Below are 24,083 nucleotides of genomic sequence, written 5' to 3'. Positions count from 1 at the left end.
CATAAGAGGCGCTTTCTTTCGGCTACTTTGCAATCATGATTTCAAAATCGTGATCCCTAGGATCACGTTTTACGAAAGAAAGCGCGAATTTAAATCAAAGTATGGTTAAGTTTACGTAGTACACATTTGCATTCGAATTACGCATTTTTTGTTTGGATTATGAAAATAATTTATATTCAAGTGGAAGTACTTGCGCGATTATGCTCCTCTTCAGTTATAAATATGGACTAACCTAACATTTGAGCAAAAATATCCTTGCATTTATAGGTTAGGAATTCGTGATCATAAAACTTTTATGTTCAGTTTGTTCTCGATTTTAGCAATCATGATCATAAGATCACACTTCGAAAGAACGTGATTTGACAATCCAAACGCGTTTGGATCACCGAAAGAAAGCGCCTAAGGTTACAACATGTATTTACCGCATGCCGGCGGCAGTTTATATTTTGTTCCATCTGTAATTAATAATGTAGGTAGTTGGGAGCAAAATTTAAGTCAATTTTTTTACCTTCTAATTCAATTACATAGCAATCATCTTCCACATCTACAATACTTGCATTTTGAACGTTTTGCATTATAACGTAACGAATAAGAACTTCATGAAAATCAAAATACACAAAATCGTACACAACGAAGTGAGGTTAAATTGTTTACACTCGAGACTCGACCTCGCACTCGGCCGAAAACGACAACACGAGTATTAACGAACCGTTAAATTTGCAATTATTGAACACTTCCCTCAACCATCATCCAGCGTTTCGTGAAACCGCGTTACGATTTCATAACAATGACGTCACTTGTTCGTCGCCAAAATGCATTGGTTCCTTATACGCGAACCACATTCATCGCCAAAATTCGCCTCTGTTACGGTTGGACGAATGAAGCTGATTTTTTTACAGACTGATAGTTATAAATTCAATGACTTTAGTTGTCGCAAATTCCCGCCAACCGTTAACGATAAACTGAATAAACATAACCTTAAAAATTTACTCCTTTCATTTTAAATTGCTCTAACATACCTGAATACTCTGTTTCAATGGAAGAATTGCTTGAGATACCATTATTAGATGTTTTTGAGGCAGTGGATGAATTATTAGCGGCAAATATAGAAAACAGGAACATGGATGGAATAAGGGCAGAACGTTATCCAAGATTTAATCTCGACGAGTTAACTGATGAGGAAATCCGTCACTATTTTCGGTTTCATCGAAATGATTTGATCCCTCTCCAAGAAGCTCTTCGCATTCCAAATGAAATAAGAACTAACCGGAGGCATGTAACTTCAGGTGTGTAAATGAACACGCCGATAATAGGTCATGAGTAAAAACATTTTTAGGATTGGAAGCATTATGCATGTGTTTACGACGTTTATTAGCATACCCTAACCGGTTAAGCGATTTAGAACTTTTGTTTGGACTTATTGTATCTACAACCGAAATAAAACACAATCGTGGGCTCCACGAATTAGTCGTATATTTTAATGACTTCTTGACCTTAGCAACAATACCAAACACAAGAATACCAAAAACGACAGACAGACGAAAAACAACTCGCATTCCCGCGCACGGTAGCGTGGTCTGTCTTAACCTTACATTTTTCCTGTGTTGCCACATTTCTATTTTTATAAGGAAAATACATAACATTTTCCCCTTTCTTATTTCTATTTAACATACCTTAAAAGAATTATAAATCTAACCTGATTGGAGCATGCCGTACCCGATTACTGCGCCGTACCTCCGGCAAAGGTGATTGTACAGGCGGATTGGAGTTATTATCGTCACCACAATCATTTGCCACGACAGGTGGCGGTTGTTCAGGCTGAGTTTCGATGAGTAACGGCTTTGTGGCGGGTACTTCGCTTGAAATAGGTTTAGGCGACATATTTATAAGTGTGCTCTCAATAGGTACCCCAGGATTTACCAGCTGAGAATTGCTGGAATCCGCTTTCTCTATATCCCTAAATTTTCTAATAGAATTCACATGCTTATACAGAATTTTATCCTCTACCTTAACCAAATATGTTACCGCGCTCACTACTTTTACAATTTCCCCTATCTTCCACTTCTCATCACAATAAGGTCCTAGTTTCCCTACCAAGATCTTTTCACCTGTCACAAACATTGGGGGGTTCAAAAACTCATTGGCCTCCTTTAGTACTACTTGTCCTCCCTTCTTCGGTTTTAGCAAATCTATCCTTGTCTTAGGTTTTATTTTAAAAATCATTTCATTAGGACTACTACCTGAACTATTTGGTGTGCTTCTATAACTGAACAAAAAATTAACCATTTGCTGCTCCACCGTTAACGACGACCCTTGCAACAAATATTTATTAAGTGCACTTTTAACAGTAGCCACCTGTCGTTCAGCACTTCCGTTCGATTGTGGGTGATACGGGGGAGTCTTTAGGCACTGGACTCCATTTAGTTGGCAAAACTTTGTAAAATCGGTAGCATTAAACGGAGGACCATTATCACTCACAAGAGTATCTTGCAGACCAATAAACGCAAAGGTGTGTTTTAACTTCTCAATTGTCTGGGTCACATTAGTACCTTTAGACATTGGATGTATGTCGACCCAAAGCGACTTACTATCTACAATTAATAAGAAAGTTTTATTCTCTATATGAAAGAAATCGACATGTATTCGTGAGAATACATTCTCTGTTTTAGGCCAAGATACCAAATACTTTTCATGATTTGACTGATTTCGCTGACATACTGAACATGCTAGTATCATACTTTCAATATCTGCCTGTGAATTTGGCCACCAGACTACTGATCTGGCCAGCATTTTTGCTCTTACAATGCCTACATGATCCTCATGAATAAGTTCTAAGATGTAATTTTGTAACGCCCTTGGTACTACCACTTTGATGCCCTTCATTAAACAACCTTGTTCTATTGATAATTCACCACGTTTGGCAAAGTAAGGTTTTAACTCCCCATCAACTTTGTTTGGCCAACCCGTCTTCACAAAGTTAATAACTTTCATTAATATTGGGTCGGTTTTAGATACTTTGGCTACCTCTTGATACGAAATAGGCAACTCTTCCGTTACATTAAACGCATAAATGGACCCATCTACATGGGTAGGCTCCTTCAAAGGTAACCTTGATAGCATATCAGCCTCACACAGCTGTGTCCCCTTTCGATATTCAATTTGGTAACTATATGCCGAAAGAATGATGTTCCAGCGGATAATTCTAGAAGCTGACATTACTGAGATACTTTTGTTAGGGTTGAAAATCATTCTTAGCGGTTGATGATCACTAATTAAAATAAAAGGCCTCCCATATATGTTGTTGTGAGACCTAACCTACACTTCTGGGAATCCCACGATTTCCCTCTAGCTAGCTCAGTTGTAATTAAAATGAAAACAAAATTTTTATCCGCATCTCAAGGTCCAGCTGGATTCTGCCACCCTACAGCATTCCAACAATGACATAAATAGGTGGCTTAACCAAATCCTTAAATTCCAATATGAAACTTTACCCCCAGATTTAATCAACTTGAAACAAAGTAAGAGACGCCGACAATTACCTCTCCTTGACTCTAATAAACAAAACCTGGATTGCAATGACTGGTTTAATTTCAAACAAAAAATTGCGTAAATTTCTGTTTTACAAATTGTTACAATTTTAAACAGATAAATGACACACAAAAAAAAAAACAAATTACTCAAACATTACAAAAAAAAACAAGACAAAACAAAACACTAACTACTACTTACTTTTAAAATTAGTCCGAGTAACGTACTCCGATAAAAAGAGGTATCCGTACACAAACACGCAAACCAAACACTCAAACACCGACGTCTTCTCTCTTCGGGTACCCACAAATTCAAAATTTCCGTGTTTCCGCAAAATAAAAAAAAACAGGACGGCGACAAACTTCTTAAACTTCTCATAAATTCTTCTTAAAACGGCAGACACAAAATTCTAATTAAACCTGGATCCACTACGCAAGAAACTTCCACAAAATTCAAAAATAACGTAACCGAAGAAGCGCCGGTTGGCTTTTTAACGACCAAAAAGCCCCGCTCTCTTCAAAAATTTCCTATTTAAGCCAAAAGCCCTTCTCCTTTCTTCAACATCCCGCCCGCCAATCACGCGAAGCGTCGATTTTTCAACTTCTTGCTGAACGGCACGTACGCCCGGCAATTCTGCGAAGAACCTTATCTCTACTTCGCGCTATACCTCGTTAACGGCAAATAAAATTTAAAAAGAAATTTACATCGAAAAAAATTCTAGGAATAAAATAAAAACAGAACACTTCTAAGAAATTGAACCAAAACTATAACATGAAATTTACGCAATCCTGTGTCTCAAATTATTAATAACCCCCCCGGTTAATTCATTGAACTAAACAAAATTGTCACATCCAGACGCTCTATAATTTCTTTCAAGTTACAACTAAAACAAAATAACACAACAATGTATTTATGGAATTTTTTTACAGAATAAATTATAGCGAGTGCCTCCCGTTCCAATTGCGAATAATTTTGTTCAGCCATTGACAACGTACTTGATGTATAACATACAGGTTTTTCTACATCATTTTCCCGGTGACTCAACACACCACCTACACCATATGCACTCGCATCACATGCAACTACAATAGTTTTGCTTGGATCATAATGTGTCAGGATTTGATTTTTTTTTATTAATTCTTTGCTTAAAATGAAAGCTTCCTGGCAATTTTTGCTAAACTTGAAATCTACATTTTTCTCAAGGAGTTGATATAACGGTCGCAACTGTGAAGCTAGCATGGGAACAAATCTGTGGTAATAGTTTATGAGGCCTAAGTAGGCCCTCAGTTGTGTGATATTTACTGGTTCCGGTGCCTCGTTAATTGCACGTAATTTTTCCTGCGTAGGATGAACTCCCCACTTATCAATTTGATGCCCCAGGTAATCCACCTTTTCCTCAAAAAATTTACATTTTTCTATATTCACTTTTACATTATAATAATTGAGCCTTTCTACAACTAAATTTACATTTTTTTTCATCTCTACTACAGAGCTGGCTGCAATTAGGATATCATCTAGATAACAATTTACTTTTGGCAACCCACTCAACATTTGATCCATTACACATTGGAACAATGCTGGTGCACATGCAATACCATATGTTAGACGAGTAAACTGAAACAGTCCTAAATGAGTATTGATAGTTAAATATTTCTGATACGCTGAATGTACTTTCAACTGCTGATACGCGCCCGATAGGTCTACAACTGAAAAAATGGTACCGCCAGCTAAGGTTGCAAAAATATCTTCCGGTTTCGGCAATGGGTATTGGTCCACATTTAATACTTTATTAATTGTTACCCTGAAATCAGAACAGATGCGCACATCCCCATCTTTCTTCGGAACTACCACGATAGGCGAAGCCCATTCACTATACTTGACCGGTTTTAAAATACCTACATGTACCATCTGCTCGATTTTTTGTTGGACTTTTGGTTTCAATGCATAGGGCATATCGTAGGCTTTCTTAAAAATAGGCGTAGCCTCTTCCTTAATATTGAACTTAATTTCAAATTTACTAATAGGGTTGCACAAGTTTTTATCAAAGACTAACTTAAATTTGTTTGACAAGTCTTCTATTACATCTAATTTTTCCCTACTACTAACAGTATTTACTCTAAAACTATTTTTCCACTCTGGAAAAAGAATATTCAACCAATTCCTGCCAATTAAAGGCATAAAAGCTTTCTCAGACTGAATTACCGTCAATAGCAACTCGACTTCTTTGTCCATATGGATAACTTTAACTTTACATTCCCCCAAGGCTTTTATACTTTGACCTGTTACTGCATTTAACTTAAACAATACTTTACTTAGAGGTAGCTTGAACCGTTGCACAAATTGCTGGTCCTGCATTACCGTTTTACACGCTCCAGTATCAACCTCGAACTGGATTGGCACTCCATTCACTTTTAAGCTGATACAATGCGAATTGCTACCACTAATACCACGTACCTGATTAAGGCTAAACAAATCACTATTTACTTGCTCACACTTGACCATGCTGTTTACTGATGGATCTTGATTGAGCTCCTTCTCCTCGTGTAGTTCTCCCACCTTGGAGGTTGGACATAAGTCTTTTACATGACCAAACCTATGACATGCAAAGCATCTCCACTTCTTAGCGGGGCACTTATCCTTCTCGTGCTGTCTTCCACATTTACCACAGTCTTGACCTCGGTCTTGACGATTGGAACCTGAAGCATTTGCTTTCCCTCTTGTGAATCTATGCTGTTTGTTTAAGAAATTCACCCCACTGGAACCTGCACCCGCCTCAGATAAGCTTTTGACCTGTTTTTGTGCCAGTTCCGCAACTTGAGCCGCTTTACAAGCACTGGGGAAAGTCAAATTGTCATCTGCCAACAGCTTCCTCTGAATATTCTCTGACCGCAGACCACACACGAATCTGTCCCGCAAGGCTTCGTCTAAAAACTGTTTAAAGTTACATGTGCTCGCTAACTTACGAAGCTCCACAATATACTCGGCCACAGTTTGTTCTGCTTTTTGGTTACATTTATTAAACATAAAGCGCTCATAAATTTCAGAGACTGCTGGTTTGGTTTGTAATATGTTTTTAGTAATGTTACCACTTGTTGATACGACAGGTCGCTTGGTTTTGAAGGGGCTGCTAGGTTTTTCAATGTTTGGTATACCGTTGCTCCTGCTAGCGTAATGAACAATGAAACTTTGAAACCTTCCTCAATAACATTCACCGCAAACAAATGTTCCATCCTCTCTAAGTATGTGTCGAATTCTTCCGCTGTACCGTTAAAAGGTTCAATACTTCCTATAAGCGCCATTGGAACAGTCACACTAATTTCTAATTCGCTATGATTCTCGTCGCCAAGTATTGTATCTACAACCGAAATAAAACACAATCGTGGGCTCCACGAATTAGTCGTATATTTTAATGACTTCTTGACCTTAGCAACAATACCAAACACAAGAATACCAAAAACGACAGACAGACGAAAAACAACTCGCATTCCCGCGCACGGTAGCGTGGTCTGTCTTAACCTTACATTTTTCCTGTGTTGCCACATTTCTATTTTTATAAGGAAAATACATAACAGGACTGTCGGCAACGTACATGTCGGATGTAATCAATACCGTTACACGTCACATTTATGATACACATAACCATCTTTTAACAAACTTGGGCAGTTTAAATTGGTTATCGTATGCCAAGTTGACTGAATATAGCCAAGTATGATACAGATTATAACCTGTGAAGATTTATTCCTTACATTGTTTTAGGCAGTATTGAATAAAAATGCTCCTTTAAGAAACTGTTGGAGTTTCATTGATGGAACTGCACGTCCAATTTGTCGCCCCACAACCACAAATCTCCAACAAGAGTATTTTTCAGGTCACAAAAGAAACCACTGTGTTAAATACCAGGCTGTAGTGTCATGATGCAGGAATATTTAGACAGTCAAGACTCTATGAACAATTAGAACAATATTGTGTGTTCCCAAATGGACAATTTGTGCTATATGGAAGTAGTTATATAGGGCCGATCCTAACGCAAAAAGTCACCAGAAAAGTTACTAAAAAGGTAGTAATGCCGATCCTAATGCAAAAAGTCACCAGAAAAGTTACTAGGATCAATTCTAACGCAAAAAGTCACCAGAAAAGTTACTAGGCTTGATCTTAACGCAAAAAAGTCCCTAGAAAGCCGATCCTAACGCAAACAGTTACCGCAAAAGTTACCTACTAAAAAAAGTAGTAATGCCGATCCTAATGCAAAAAGTCACCAGAAACGTTACTAAAAAGTAGTAATGCTGATCTTAATGCAAAAAGGCACCAGAACAGTTACTAAAACGTTAGTAATGCCAATCCTAGTGCAAAAGTCACCAGAAAAGTTACTTACAAAGTAGTGGGGGTGGCACTGGGATTATATAAGTGTACAATTACCAGCAAAAGGTAGATAAAAAATTTAACATGTCGTGGATAGCATATGCCGAGAAATCGTGGGTTAAAGCCTCTGACTTTGAAACGGCAGTTCAACGCCTTAGACAGCAGTTCTCGGCATTAATATTCGATGCCGAACATGAAGCTGTATATGGAAACGGCGAATATAGTGAACAAGAGTGTCATGATATTGCGAAAAGGTATGAGGTGGGTGAGAAGTTGTGTGATGAGTATTTAAAGTATGAGATATGTGACGCGTGTCTTATGCGAAAATTGAAGGATGCTAAATTGGAGGAATTTAGCAGCCAGCTAATGGAATGGATAAAAACTGATGACTCTTCATTCTCCTCCTCATCCTGCGATGAAAATGAAGAAAGTCAAATTTGCTGAGTCTCAGAACAAGACATATGTAATGGTAGCATGGCATTTCGCTTATTGGGAGGCCAGGAAAGATCCATGGGAAACTGTAGCACTCGATAGAGTTCGTTTCCAGCGGAAGATCGAGCACATGCATGCAATCCTATCTCCTGTATTGGAAGTGAATCATCGTACGAAAGTCTATCGGTGCAGATTTCAAGGTCACCAGTTGGAAATATAAGGTACAGCAGCAAAAGTGCGTTCAATCAGTCTGATAGTGTTATTGAAACAGTTAACATGGATCTTAACACATTAAACAACAGAACATTCTGCAAGGCATTCAAAAATGTGAAAGATATGGAAGTAGGAGAAAAATTTAAAATTCTTAACATCGATACCATAAATACAAAATATGGTGATAGAATAGTGTTAGAAACCGAAAATTTCAAATGCGTGCTGCCATTACGATTTTATGAATACTTCAAACAAGATGATCGACTCAACCTTTTCAAGGAGTCTTTAACAAATAAGGATGTGTTTGTTACAAGCACCGGAATGGCGGGAAAGACCACTAATTTAAAATTTATGTAAATAACTAAGTAAATATGATTGTAAATAAATATGATATACATAAGAGTGTCTTTCATTTCTAAATAAAATGGACGTGTTTCATCAACACTGGTTCAGTCGTGCGATTGTCGCAGTGTGGTCCACTCTCACGAATCGATTAAAAAATCTATACATGTCTGCTAAAAATAGCTGCAATAGCAACTATTTCTCATGCACGTGTTGGTGTTGTAATGATAACGGAGATAGTTCTACACCTTCACCCCCAGTTGAAACAATGCACAGCAAAGCTATTGAAGAACGTTTAATTGATTGTACTGTGTACACCCTTTTCGACAGTCAAAATAATTCAAAATACTTAGAAATTGGTTATAGTACACACCTTCACCTTTCGCCAATTTTACGGATAGTGTGCGGGAACGTTTTATTAATGGAAAGAAAAGATTGGGAAACGCTTCTAAAGTGTCAAACTTACCTTGAAATGAAGTTTTTGAGATCACAAGAGATTGAAAGATCGATTGATTGGTCAAATGTTAAGGAAGATGAAGATATTGAGTATGAACAAAATTGGGAATCGCTTAATAGCAAAATCAAGATTTGTTATCACTGGGAGTCCGTAAAGGATAACGAGAAAATATTAAAGAGTGTAACAGTACAATGTGGTAATTGGTACTGCACGATGAATAAGAACGATATTGAAGAATTGTTTAATTTGAAGGATATAATCAACTATCGACTGGAGCTATTGGAATCATACGAGCTGCCCAGTTTCTATCAAAATATTATCGAGCAGGTGAATAACTACCGCTACTTTCGTAAAATGGAGTTTGGTGACGATAATCCCGATGATGATAATATCTACCGTGATATTGAAGACGTACTAAATTATAAGTGTAATGTAAATTCTCACAATACAGTTTGTATAATGGAAATTTTATACCATCGACCAACTTATTTAATGTATCACATATATCAACCTCAATAAAAACGTTTATGCATAATTAAAAAATTTTCATTTGATTTGATGAGTGGTTTCCTATAAATATCCAAACTCACCACTGCGTACCGACAATGCTCATTAGGAAGCGTAAGAGTACAGGTGGGAGCGGCTTGGTTAATACTCTTATAAACAAACTTCCAATTGAGCTACATATTCCTGGATATCAGTACTGCGGACCTGGTACTAAATTAAATAAAAGATTAAGGGCCGGTTTATCAATCTAATGCTAAAGTGGCAGTTAGTTAACAGACAGATAAGATATAAGTTGCTGGTAAAGTATCAGTTAGCATAATTGGGTTTATCATTTTGTATTTAAGGTGTTGTTAGCTAACAGACAGAATTTGTTTTAACAACTACGATTGGTAACACTGCTTTGTAAATAATAGATCAAATAACCCGTAGTAGTTCAGAGAACTGGTCTGTGGTTAACGTCGTATTTGTTTTTAATTTTAAATTTTGTGTGTATCGGTGTAGAGTATTATTTCATTTTGTGTTGTTTGATTTACATTAAAATGAGCGAGAAGAAGAAAAAGGAACGATCTGCTAACTTTTCACCAACAGAGATTGATCTGTTGGTGAAACTAGTTTCACAACATGCCAAAGTGATTGAGTGCAAGAAAACAGACGCTGCGACGTGGAAAGATAAAGAAAATGAGTGGGAACAACTTGCACTTGAATACAATTCTGCGAATAGCACTTGTCCGCGAAATGTCAAGTCTTTAAAAACCAAATATGAATGTTTAAAAAAGGACATTAAAAAGAAGGTTGCGTTACAGAAACAGTCGTTATATCAAACTGGTGGTGGGGCCTCCAAAGATATCATTTTTACCCCAACAGAGGAAATTTTAATTAGCATAATTACATTTTCGATTCAAGGACTTTCTTCAAGAAGCGATTGTGATCAAGGTATAGTTAACTTAAAATTTCCGCAAAGGTATAATTTTAATTTTGTAGTTATAAATAATGAAAATATTAAACACTCAGTAGTGGTATCTGAACCGCCAGATGTGGAGTTGGATATCGTTGAAGACATTCCGATCATGGATATAGATGTTATATTAGAATCGGTAGGCTTAAATTATTTTTACATACTCATTTCCAATAACATAAAATTACAGGATACCACACTACTTCCCCCAATGCCATCGGTCGCTAGTACTTCACAGAATTTTGTTGCAGTAGAGCTTCCATCTACGTCAACTACCGAACCAACTGTAGAAACAAATTGGGCGAAGTGGAATCCATCAAGCCTTCGGAAACCAGTTTCCAAAAGCTTAAAAGGTTAGGGTTTCTATTTGAATTAAGTTACATTAAAGTAACATAATTATATTTTAGTTACTCCTAAGAAGAATAAGATGTGGGCCACAAGAAAAGAAGCAATGGAAAATATCACAAATCTTTCTGCAAGTAAAGGAGATTTGATCAAATTGCAGTGTGAGTCCATCATACTAGAAAATGACCAAAAGAAAATTCTTCAAGAAATAAATCTGAAGAAAGCAAAGCTGGAATTACAATCAATGAGATTAGATGTGAAAAATAAATTGATTGAAAAAAAAATTAAACTCGAACAATTAATGTACTTTCGAAATAGAAATAAAAAGTTATAAATTACATTCTATTAAAATAATGAATTAATTCATTTCTAGTACTCTCATTTTCAATGTCATTGTTGTTTTCTGCTGGAATCACATTTTCAATTAATTGTGCTACTTCTTCATCGACCAATACTTCAGGTTCATTATTTACGATTGCTATATTGTGTAGTATTGCGGTTGCCATTATAATGTCTTGTACGGTGGGTAACTGCAAGCGTAACCCTAATGCAAGTACTGGAAATCTACGCTTCCACACACCAAACGCCCTTTCAATGACATTCCTTGTTCGTATTTGTGCTTCATTGAACCTATTTTCACCTGGTGTAGTAGGATTTAACAATGGTGTTATCAAATACTTAATAAGTGGGTATCCACTGTCACCTAATATCAAATGATTACCCATCCCATCTTCAAACACTGCTTTCAGCATGGAATTATTAAATATTGTGCTGTCATGTGTTGCACCCGGCCACCGTGCGACAATATTTCTAAATTTGAGATTGTGGTCACAAGCGGCTTGTATATTCATGGAAAAGTACCCTTTCCGATTCCTGAATTGTTCAGCTTGTGCACCACCAGGCGATTGTATTTTTACGTGTGTACAATCTAATGCCAACAGGACCCGAGGAAATGCTGCAATTCGATAAAAACCTTGTTGAATTATCATACATTCTTCTTCTGTTGGTAACGAAACGTACATAGGTCGTAACGTGCAAAGAGCGGATGAGACACGTTTAATGATATGGCATACTGATGATTTATGTACTCCAGCAAAGTCTCCAACAGTTATGAGCATATTACCACTCGCATAAAAGCGTAAACATATTAAAAGCTGCTGTAACGGAGTAATTACATGATTTCTTAAAAAGAACAGGAAAAATAATGTAACATAAACCTATAAAATATGATTTACCTATTAGTGGGGAAACGGATTATGTTTTCAATATTTACAAGCAATTCTTGTACAGTCTCTTTGCTTAAGCGAAACCTATTAATAAAATCAACATCGTCCCAAAACTGCAAATGATCTGGACGTTGTCGAACTACATAAGGTCTTCTGTACAATATATTTATTTCATACTGTCCGGTAGATGTTCGATTACACTATCATTTTGAGTCCGGTAGGTGAGTTATTACAGCATCGGAGCCGGTAAGTGTCGCTAAGCAACACTTACCGGACTGTTATTTGTATACATCAAATTTGACATCTTCACACAATTAATTAAAAACCCCAACATAAATTTGGCTGTAATTCTTTATTTCAAACATTAACATTGATTGTAATGAAACAATTTGTATTGCCCTCAACACTACGCCTGGGTTATTACTGAATGTCGAGTTAGTAATGTTTGATTCCTTCTGCTGTAAAACTTCAATGAAATTTTCGCCGCCTTGTATCAGTTGTATCATACGGGCAATCTTAACTTTTCCTTCTACCGAGCCTTCGATGTATTTTTCTGCCGTCGATGAGCTTTTCCATGCTCCATGACGCTTTAACACCGAAACCCAGGCAAAAAAATCTCAATTCAAAAACTTACTGCGTCCAAAAAGTATGCCAACATGACTTTTTCCTCTACTTGTTTCGCCCCATGTTCGTTCCTCAATTGGCAAAACACTTAGTACTCTTTTTCATACCTTGCAGCCGACTTCTTATAGGAACCAACTTTTCGGTTGCTTCATGAGATTTCGACAGGATTGTATCGGGAACATTGGAACATCCCACAACGTTTATAACGTCAATTTTTCAGTGAAAAAAATTCAATTGTCAACAAACTACAAACTATAGCAACGGCCGTTGTCACAGAAACAAGGTAATGCGATTTTTACAATATGATGAAATTTTGTAATCTTTGAAATGAAATAATGATACAAAACAGACTTACAGTATGAAATAAAATACGTTACGATATACGTCCGGTAGTACTTGTAACAGTACTCGTTTAAGACATTCTTGACTCGGCTCCTAACGTCGCCTCGTCCATAATGTCTAACTCGTACTGTTACAAGTAACCTACCGGACTTATAACGTAAATAACTATTACATAATTTACTAATTCTTCATCACTATCACTTTCTGAAAATATATTGACATCATTTACAGCCATTTTTGTTTGACGTTTACGCCACTTTACGCGAGAAGCAAATTTATTCATATAAAGTCGTCACTTTTCCGGCTACATGTTACTGTAAACAGTAACTTAAAACTTGCAAAAAGTACCAGTTACTAATCTAATGGTTAAAATAAATTTATCTGCTTGGTAAACTTTACCAGACGGTTGATAAACGCAATTTGTAGTTTAACTAGTAGTTAATACTAACAAACACCTTAACAGTAGATTGATAAACCGGCCCTAAAACGAGGTGATCCGGGCATAAACCCGCTGGATATTCAGTGCAAAGAGCACGATATCAGCTACAGGGATAACCAAAACTTAGAAAGTCGACATCAGGCAGACCGCGTTTTAGAGCGCAAAGCTTGGGAACGCCTAAAATCATCTAACGCAAAGCTAGAGGAACGAGCAGCGGCTCTTGCAGTCGGCACCATCATGAAGGTGAAACGAAAGTTGGGGATGGGAGTTAAGGGGAAGAAGGCGAAAAGTAGTTTATTAAATTTGCGTAGAACTATTGCTAAGAAAATGAGGAAAAGTGGAAATACCGCGGACATAATAAAATCAGCTGCTACGGCAGCTAATTTGGCTGTTAGGAGATTAGGGGGAAGACGAAATGTGAGCGTACCCAGAATTATTCCCATACCAAAACAGGGCGGGTTTTTACCATTTCTGATACCCCTATTCGCAGGCCTTTCAGCAGTCGGGGCATTGGCAGGGGGCGCAGCAGGCATTGCTAAAGCAGTTAATGCATCGCGTGATGCACGTAAAATGCTGGATGAAACTTCGCGTCATAACCGCACGATGGAATCGATCGCTATTGGAAATAAAAATGGTGGCGCGATGTACTAGAAGCCATACAAATCTGGAGGAAGTTTAGCGTTACATTTGAAAAAAAAAAATTAAAAAATTGCCAAACCGACCGTTGACAGATGTAGATTTACGTAAACATGCAGCGGGTGTACCATTCTTTAGGGATGTGTTTATGCGTGATAATATGCCTATAACGTCATGGAAAAATGAAGCCGGTGTTATTAATTTAGATAGCAAAAGAGGGCCAGGCACTCATTGGGTCTCATATAAGAAACGTGGTGGACGGGTTTGGTACTATGATAGCTTCGGTAATATTCCACCGCCACGAGAAGTGATCAAATATTTTAGCAATTGTAAAATATACTATAATTACACGCAAGAGCAAGAATTCGGGACAACGAATTGCGGGCATCTATGTTTAAAGTTTCTGTATAAATAACACGTGCGACTATTTAGTGACCTTAGTCATGTCGATCACATTCAGCATAGAGGGTATTGGAAATATAGCCAGTCATGATTTCTATCCACCCATCGAACTTCCTTCGGGAAGAACATATGTAATCGGGGTAGTAGGTTTCTATGGCTGTAATAGCATAAGAAATATCCACTATGGAAACGACAAATTTTATTATAGGAAAGAGGGTGACATCGTCTCGCACGAAATCATAATTCCGCACGGCGCATACGAGTTGGACGAGCTAAGCGCGTATATAAAAGCTAACATACCCACTCGTCGCTTTAGTTTACGTGCCAATAACAATACGCTCAAGTGTGAACTTAGTTGCGTATTTGCTATAGATTTCACTCCAAGAGACTGCATAGGGCGCATGCTCGGTTTCGAATCGAAGATATTGGAAGCCAACGTTATACATAAATCAGCTTTAGATATACAAATAATTAAGCATACTAATATTCACATAGAGTGCAATCTCATTACGGGATCCTATCGTAACGGAAATCCTGCTAAAGTCCTTTATGAAATAGACGTCTCCGTTCCACCAGGTTACCGCTTAGACAAAATTCCAAACAATACTCAATATCTGGAAGTAAATATAAGCAGAATTAGCAACATAACCATAAAGTTGACGAATCAAAAAGGTGAACCAATAGATTTCGGGGACAGTGAGCCATTTACAGTTCGATTAGAGTTAAAAGAATATGGGGTTACGTATTAATCAAGGCCCACCGCCATCCTTCCTTAGCAGCACTATAAATAAACGATGTAAGCGTAAATCCAGCTATTCTACAGCGAGTCGAGACCAGGACACGTTAACCCCAACAGAAAAATACTTCCTGGAATCCATTGGTTTGAAAGTGCAAAATGGCAGTGGCGGCAGACTCGTTAAACATCTTTCAAAACCTACACTTTGACGAAACTATAATCAAGTCAGATGTCCATACTTATCTTCCGTACGGAGGGTCTTCGAACTATGGGCTTTCCAGTGAAATCCGTATATTAATTCAAAATCAAGACCTGGTGACTGCCACATACGACAGCTTTCTATACATAGACGGAAAAATTGAATGGAATCAGCCTCAAGAAGAGGGTGCGATCGCAAAGACATGCAACCTAACGAACAATTTTGCGGCATTTCTTTTCGAAGAAAATACGCTACGAGTTGGGGGGTCAGAAAGTAGATGTATGTAGGAATCCGGGTATTACATCCTCACTCAAGGGATACGTATCGTATACAGCTACTGAAAGCAAAGGTCTCAAACATTTGGGATGGTCGCCCATGGATGAGTCCCTTCAAGTAGACTACGTCAAGAGCAACAAGGAGAAGCATTTCACCGTTTGCATTCCGTTAAAGCACATATTTGGAAGTATGGAAGACTATCGTCAAGTTATCGTAAACATGCGCCAAGAATTGGTACTGATTCGTGCTAGAAGCGATGCCGATTGTTACATGGGCACAGCGAACGATGCAACAATAACATTAACAAAAATTCAATGGAAAGTTCCTCACGTGACAGTTAGCGACAGTGCCAAAATTGGGCTATATGAGCGCATTAACAAGGATGCAATAATTACAATGCCGTTTCGTCAATGGGAACTGTACGAATTGCCCGCTTTGAAACAGGCACAGTCGGATATATGGCCAATCAAAACGTCAACCCAATTAGAGAAACCTCGATGGGTAATCGTAGCATTTCAACGTAGTGGAAAAAGGTTTTCGCATGAGGCGAGAGCGACCAATTTCGATAACGTCAATATCCGCAATCTAAAGCTTCATCTCAATTCTGAAAGTTATCCGTACGAAGCGATGCATTTAGATTTTAGTGCCAACAAATATATAACCGCATATCAAAACTACGTAAACTTTCGTAGAGATTATTACATCAAGGACGAGCAAGACGCTTTGTTTGATTATTCTTATTTTAAAAGTTGTCCAATCTTTGTAATGGATTGTTCAAAACAAAACGAATCTCTGAAGCATTCAACGGTAGATGTTAGATTGGAAATGGAATCGATGGAGGCCTTCGAGGCGGGAACCGTTGCTTATTGTCTGATCTTGCACGACGCCCTAGTTCAATACAATCCTTTGACTGGAGAAGTGAAGAAACTATAGTTCATATTTTTTGAAAATGTATTTTCTAGTATAAATAAAATGTATTGACCAAAATGTGCCTAGTTTAATTTTAACCATCAAAAATGAAGGTAGTGGTGCACGAGCAAAAACTTCCCATTCAAAATCTTGATACTTTTATAACACCAAATGTGGGGTCTAAAAGACATGGAGAGTTACTTCCAAACAGCGTAAGATGTCTAATTTGTGGACCGTCGAATTGCGGCAAAACGAATACGATGCTGAGTCTACTAACTGAATCTAATGGTCTACGCTTCAAAAATGTGTATGTCTATTCCAAATCACTAAATCAGGATAAGTATAGGCTCTTGGGAGAAATTCTGAGTCCTATGAAGGACATAGGTTTCTTCACCTTCAGCGATAACACAGATATTATGGAGCCCAGCGTTGCAAAACCTAATTCAGTTTTTATTTTTGATGACATTGCTTGTGAAAAACAGGATCACATTAGAGCATACTTTTCAATGGGCAGACATAACGCTATCGATTGCTTCTACTTAGGCCAAACGTACTCTAAAATTCCCAAACAACTTATACGAGACAACGCCAACTTAATTGTTCTGTTCGAACAGGACGATTTGAATTTGCGACACATTTACGAAGACCATGTCACCCCCCTAATAAGTATGCAGCTGTTTCGAGAGATGTGTTCTGAAAGCTGGCAGACCCCATATGGGTTTATGGTGATTAATAAGGATGCCGAAGTACGAAACGGTCGTTTTAGGAAAGGTTTCGATCATTATATAATACCGTAAACATTTATGTATGGATCAGTTGCAAATAGACAGCTAACAGCTTTCACATAAACGGATTATTAATAAACAGGTCTGTTTACTTATTTATCTGTTCGCCTGTTTACCTGTTCGCCTGTTTACCTGTTCGTCTGTTTAACTGTTCGTCTGTTTATCTGTTCGTCTGTTTACCTGTTCGTCGGTTTACCTGTTCGTCTGTTTACCTATTCGTCTGTTTACCTAGGTTGGTCTATTTACCTGTTCCCCTGTTTTTATTGTCTGTGTACCTATTCTATCCATTTGACAATCCGCATCATGGATAACAAGGAGATGGCATTGAAACGACGAATAATTCAAGCCCGTAAAGCGATACAACAAAAGTATAATCGTCTTAAGGAGGATCGGTTTAGTAGAGAACTAGAATTTGTGCAAACCTACAAGCCCCTAATCCAACCACTATCTCAGATCGTAAAGAAAATCGAACCGCCATCGATGCAGATGGTAACGAAAAAGGAGGAGCCGGAGGACGAAGTATTTACGAACGCTTCACCTCCCAAACGTCAATCTTCTGCAAAAGGCAAGTCATCACCACAACGTACGACCCCTGCGATACCTTATTACTTGCGAGTGAGACGAAGGCCCTCTTCCCTTACCGAGATCAGTCCGCTGATATTAGTCCTATGGTTAGGCCATTTCATCTCACGGCTACTCCATCATTGAGACAGCCGCCATCATTTCTACAGAGTACAGTGATAGGAGAGCATCAACCGGAGGAAGAAGAAGAAGAGCCTCCTATCGCATCATCATCATCTGCTTTATTACTTGATATGCAAGGTTCGCGAGACTTTTTGGAACAATACAAACACCTACCACGTATATACGTTGAGCGCATGATAAGAGATACGAGTAATGCAATTGACACCACCTTTGGAATTCATTATAATGTCGAAACGGATAAGTGGAGAATGGGCAAGACAGAGGTGACGATAGATAACGAAGATTTGGTTATTAACGGGATCCGGTACAAAGGTACTGCAGGGCTATACGAACTTATCATCATGAATGAACCGGATGAATCGCTAGTATCCAAGCAGGATAGAAGTAACTATAAGCAGATAATAATAGCAACTCATGTCGCACGGCGCAATTACGACCCCACCGAACAGATTCGTGGCAATAAAAGCAAAAAGTATACGCTCATAATAAAGCCTCTACTGAAGGAGGAGGAAGCGGCGAATAGGGGGCGTGCGAAATCGGGAAGCGGCATTACTCTATTCAAGGAACTCGACCGACCGATCGAATACAAATACTGGAATAGCGTGCATGAATTGATTAGGGAGTTAGAGGTTTTATGGGGTGAAAAAATGGCAGGCAACACTGGTGTAAAAAATGATATAATATCAATTATGGAAGAGTTATATGAAGAGGGCTACATACAAAAGCCTACGCAGCGATTTTTACGTCAACTAGTATAAATACCCCATTTCCGCCTTCTTTCTTACATTCATCATGGATAAATTCGGACGTTCACATACCCATGCTCAATTTGGAAAGCTGTTGAAAACAACTTTTTCCATTACCGACGATACTATAAACGTGGAAAACAAGAGATTAAGTAATGTTGCCGATCCTATTGAACGTCAGGATGCCCTAACCTTACACCACTATCTAGCTACAAGACTAAATCTAAACGAAAACCGGCTGACCAATGTGGCTGATCCATTAGATGATAGCGATGCTATAAATAAAGGCTACTTAAGGTTTTATATACAAATCGTTAAAGCATCTTTAGACGGTCTTCGCAATTTTGTGGAACATTTAGAGAAAGATTTGAACGCTGTCAAAGAAAGCTTGAGTAGATTAATAGAGAATGCAGCAAGTGGTAAATGAGTTACACAAAGCGGCACGTAAGAATTTCACACGTAGACGTACTGTTATTAAGGGTTTCGATGATCTTTGGCAGGCAGATTTAGCTGAATTTATACCTTACGCTAAAAATAATAAAGGCTACAAATACATATTGGTAGTTATTGACTGTTTTTCTAAATATCTGTGGACGAGAGTATTGAAGAATAAAACAGGCGAAGAGGTGACAAAAGCCATGCAAAGTATATTAAGAACTGCCGGACGCAGACCGAAAAATTTACAAACCGATGCAGGAAAGGAATTCTATAACAAATCATTTGATAAGTTGATGACACAGCAACATATTAATCACTACTCTACGCACAGTATTAAAAAGGCTGCAATGGCCGAAAGAGTTATTAGAACTATCAAGGGTCAACTTTACAAAAATTTTAGCCTACGTGGAAAGTATGTATGGATCGATGTAATTGAATCAATCACAAGCGACTATAATAAGCGTAAACATCGAACGACTGGGATGAAACCGGTTGAAGTGAAGGCCAACACACATTTAACTGCCTATAACCACATAAAGCTGTTCAATAGGAAATGTCGGTTTAATGTTGGCGATGTAGTTCGAATCAGCAAATTCAAGAGTCATTTTTCTAAGGGCTACACACCTAATTGGTCTAGTGAACTTTTTAAAATAGTGAAAATACGAATAACAAACCCAGTAACATATCTGTTAGAAGACATGAAAGGAAAACCGATCCTAGGTGGATTTTATGAACAAGAATTGCAGAAAGCCAAGCATTCAGATGTATATTTGATAGAAAAGGTATTGCGGCGTAAGAAAAACAAAGTATACGTCAAATGGTGGGGAATGGATGAAAAATCGTGGATTAATCAAGAAGACATAATTTTATAAGCTTTAGTTTTTTTAATTTGTAATATATATATATATATTGTGAATAAAACTCAGTAAATCCATACATGTTTTTATTTTATTTTTTTGTCTACCATACAAAGGTTTTGATTGGATTCGGTTTTGAATTTTTACTCCACATTCTGTTAAGTACCAATAAACTCTTTTTATAGTCACTTAGTTGCGTCGAGGGCCAAAATGCGTTGTCCGGTCCACAAGTCCACCCTAGGGACGCATTTGGATCTGCGTCTCCTTTACGGATATTTTCCAGCACCCAGTCGTACACTGCTTTATGTCGAGTGCATGCGAGCGGCCTGAATGAGTATTGTATGTTTCGCTCGGTACATATTTCCCACAAAATTTCTAGGGCCTTACAATTAGCATATTCTATACTAATACATATTGCATCATCCATTATATACAAAAGATCCTTATAGTTATTTAAAATACTATCTACATTGAATTGAGAAAGTCTAGCTAAATCATAAATATACATTTTAAGTCCTAAAGGTAATTCAGAAGTCAGTCTATCGATCTGATCACTAGTAACACAGCCACTTATATTTAGGATTCGACATTTATTTACAAAATGTTTAATGGTATAGTCAATTTCTTCCTTCTTATCAACTAGTAGTTTAATTTTATTCGAGCACACATTTGGTGATTTTGCGCACCAGTTGAAGCACTCGTCCGGTATCACAATTTTTTGCAGAGTCTGATTAATCACCTCATAATTTTCAGTGGACCAGACGTCCATAAGGGCTCTTTTTAAATGTTTTTTGTAAATGTGATGAGAAGCAAGAAATACTTCTTGCTCCAATTGGATTGTTTTATCCGAACGAATGCTGCAACTGATGCTCATAATCTGCAAAAAGAAATTAAATGAAAAGATGTTTCGATGCTGTGGAATATGAAAATTAAGTTGAATGGTATCCCCAAGGGCGAGTGTTGATGCAGTCTAAACTTATGACACGTTTGTCATCATAAGGGCTCAAAACTACCTTATCCTGCTTGATCGTAAATACGCAATGCTTTTGTGATTTAATAAGATGCTGATTCCTTTTTACAATCGATTCATTAAACAAGCAATCTTTATAATCTTCTAACGTTACTTCCCTAATGCTAGCCGCTGTGGAACCCTTAGACTTTTTAACTATTTGATCATCTACTTGGTATACATACATTTTTGCTCGGAGTCCTACAAACTCTAGCATTATTCGTCCATTGTTTTCGTCCTTCATCAGGCCTGGAATTTTTTTATTAACGGGTGGTATTGCAAATATGTTATTCGGATTATAGGCGGAGGTGTCAAATCTATCAAGATTCTCCTTTATCGAATGATAGATGTCGGGAACCGCAAACGAGTAAATGAGGCTATCGGTATCAGTATATAACAGCTTCGCACAATTTTTGAATTTCGGTAAAACAAAATCATAATGGAACTCGTAAAGGAAAGTCTTAGAGACATCCAAAACCGAAAATCCTACGTATATTGGTTTGTTTAGGAATACCTCTAAGCGGTTCATTTCAATGATGACCATATCGTCATCGAATATAGTACAGCTATGGAAATTTGGTTTTGCAATACACGCTCTTGCTCCATACCGTCCTTCCCATTTAGTTACTAAGCGAACATCTTTATACTTTCTTACGTTTTCCATTAATTTTCCGAATACACTGTTCACCATTAGTTTAAAAAAATGTACCTCGAATTCGTTTTTAGCTTGTTTACGCATAGACGTGTTCAAATCGATATACTTTCTCAACCACGGTGATTGTTTAAAGCGTAGGACGCGATGAATCTTAATAAGTTCTAAACCGTGCTTAATGTACAGTTTTAAATTTCTATAGTGCACGACATAATTCCGTTTGGGGTACAATGTGAGCAATAATTTCTTAATTTTAGATCCTGCCGGAATCATGTGCTCAGGAGCGAGGGGAAGATCACTATGCGTCTCATGCAATTCTCTTGGATAGTCTAAATCACATTCTAAAATGTAACCAATGTCTGAATCGTCCGAATGATTTAATATATCTAACGACTCAAAGTTGTCCACAAAGGAAAAATCTCCATACGGTAGAGATTCACACATTGTTCTTCCATAAAGTGAATTTACATCGAAATACATTAGATAGTTTGTGGGAAGGTTAGGATCGTATCCTTCAGACATATACTTATTGTTGGCTTTGGCATAACGAGTCGTGCACTGGGTGACGCCTCCCCTAATTCCCTTCTCGATAAACAAAACTTGATCAATATCAGTTAAAAGTTCTAATCTAATTCCCGTAATCTTTAACATTGCATCAAATGCCAAGCCCGGAGCGGTGTAGTAGTGCAAAGGATCAAGTTGATAAGTCTGCAAACAGGTTTTACGAAAATTTTCAAAAATGTCAGCCAAAAGAAGAACATCCGTTTTTAAATAAAGATCTGAGTACTGACCTAAATTTTGAACTGAAAACGAGGTCCACACGTTTAAAGCATGCGCATACTCATTTTCGGTAATATCCTCATTGTGTAAATGGCTATAGAATGCGTTTCTTGGTGGTAGCTCAGTTTCATTTAACTTTTCCCAAGAATCTATGTACTCATAGGGAAAAACGCCTTTCCGAGTTAACAAATTAAACTGAACTTCGTTGAGACTGAATGACCGAGTTATTGTTTTTTTATCGTTTGACAAGTATGAAGATAATTTTTCCAAACTGCTACTCATGAATCTAAACGAATCGATAAATCGAAAGGCAATGTTTGTATTCTCAACGTGTTTGGTAAAAGAAATATACCTCTCTTTATTTATAGGTAATAATTTAATTTGACCAGGTATACCGGTTGCTAGTTCTCGTATAATAAAATGGGCATCATATCCGCTAAGATTGTGAAAGACTACTGGGATTATGCGACTATCTTGATAGTTCAAGTTGCAGGAAACGTGGGCACTTTTTCTCATTTTTCCTGTCAAATGGTTGTGATCTTTAGCACGAATTTCACCTTCTGCAAATGGTTTTTCACATATGTGGCAATGAGTGGCATTCTGGAAATCTGCCAGTTGAGTAGCACTCAACGTTTCCATGGGTATAGGGTTATCAAAGATTGAATTCGCCCATATGGAAATGCTATGTAATTGTTTAATAAACCAAGAAATACAATCCACCCCTCTATACTGTGAAAATTGCGAAAGCGAATCATCATACGTACACTTGAGATAAAACGCCACACTAAAGGGTATATGTTTTTGGTACAATCGTGTGTTTTCACCACCACCACCGTTGTTTTCGCATTTAACCAAAATGCTTTCCATGTCGGCGTAGATAGCAAATGGCACACTTTCTTTGTATGAGTAATGGGTAAACTCTAAATACTTTTCGTTTTCGCGCGGTACTCTTGCAGAACATCTATTTATCTTGTGACAGTTGACGGAGTGTTTTTGTAATAGGTTATCAGAAGAAAAATGGTTTAAGCAGATATTACAAAAGAATTTTTTGTGGCCTCTTTTTGACAATTGTGAAGACAACAACGCGGACATATTCTTAATCCACGTAAAATGATAATTGGGATTGCGCTTAGAGGACTGCGAAATACCGTTTATATTGCTATTGTTAGAGGATAACACTAATA

General features: G+C 37.6%; 2 protein-coding genes across 5 annotated transcripts; both read left to right on the top strand.

Moving 5' to 3' along the window:
- The first annotated feature begins 10,094 nt into the window (after window positions 1-10,094).
- Window positions 10,095-11,518, top strand: LOC116159015. Of its 4 annotated transcripts, XM_031471907.1 has the most exons (4): window positions 10,095-10,771; window positions 10,820-10,932; window positions 10,984-11,146; window positions 11,201-11,518. In XM_031471907.1, the coding sequence occupies exons 1-4, from the start codon at window positions 10,378-10,380 to the stop codon at window positions 11,470-11,472; spliced, it is 942 nt and encodes a 313-aa protein (XP_031327767.1). In that variant the 5' UTR covers window positions 10,095-10,377; the 3' UTR covers window positions 11,473-11,518. The 4 variants fall into 4 exon arrangements, with proteins under 4 accessions (XP_031327767.1, XP_031327765.1, XP_031327766.1 ...); XM_031471905.1 differs by having other exon boundaries at window positions 10,820-11,146; XM_031471906.1 differs by having other exon boundaries at window positions 10,095-10,932.
- A 4,599-nt stretch (window positions 11,519-16,117) lies between these two features.
- LOC116165850 lies at window positions 16,118-16,951 on the top strand. Its single transcript, XM_031480558.1, has one exon. It carries the CDS (start codon window positions 16,118-16,120, stop codon window positions 16,949-16,951), a length of 834 nt encoding a protein of 277 aa, XP_031336418.1.
- Window positions 16,952-24,083: the final 7,132 nt, after the last annotated feature.

This window comes from Photinus pyralis, unplaced genomic scaffold (genome assembly GCF_008802855.1).
Source record: "Photinus pyralis isolate 1611_PpyrPB1 unplaced genomic scaffold, Ppyr1.3 Ppyr1.4_LG1, whole genome shotgun sequence".
Lineage (NCBI taxonomy): Eukaryota > Metazoa > Arthropoda > Insecta > Coleoptera > Lampyridae > Photinus > Photinus pyralis.
The sequence above is the reverse complement of the archived record's forward strand: the minus strand, read 5'-3'. Positions and strand labels throughout refer to the sequence as shown.

Coding starts and splice junctions, on each gene's coding strand:
- LOC116159015 (XM_031471904.1), top strand. CDS start 10,378: ATGAGCGAGAAGAAGAAAAAGGAACGATCTGCTAACTTTTCACCAACA. Junction 11,147..11,200: donor AGTTTCCAAAAGCTTAAAAG/GTTAGGGTTTCT, acceptor ATTATATTTTAG/TTACTCCTAAGAAGAATAAG.
- LOC116165850 (XM_031480558.1), top strand. CDS start 16,118: ATGGATGAGTCCCTTCAAGTAGACTACGTCAAGAGCAACAAGGAGAAG.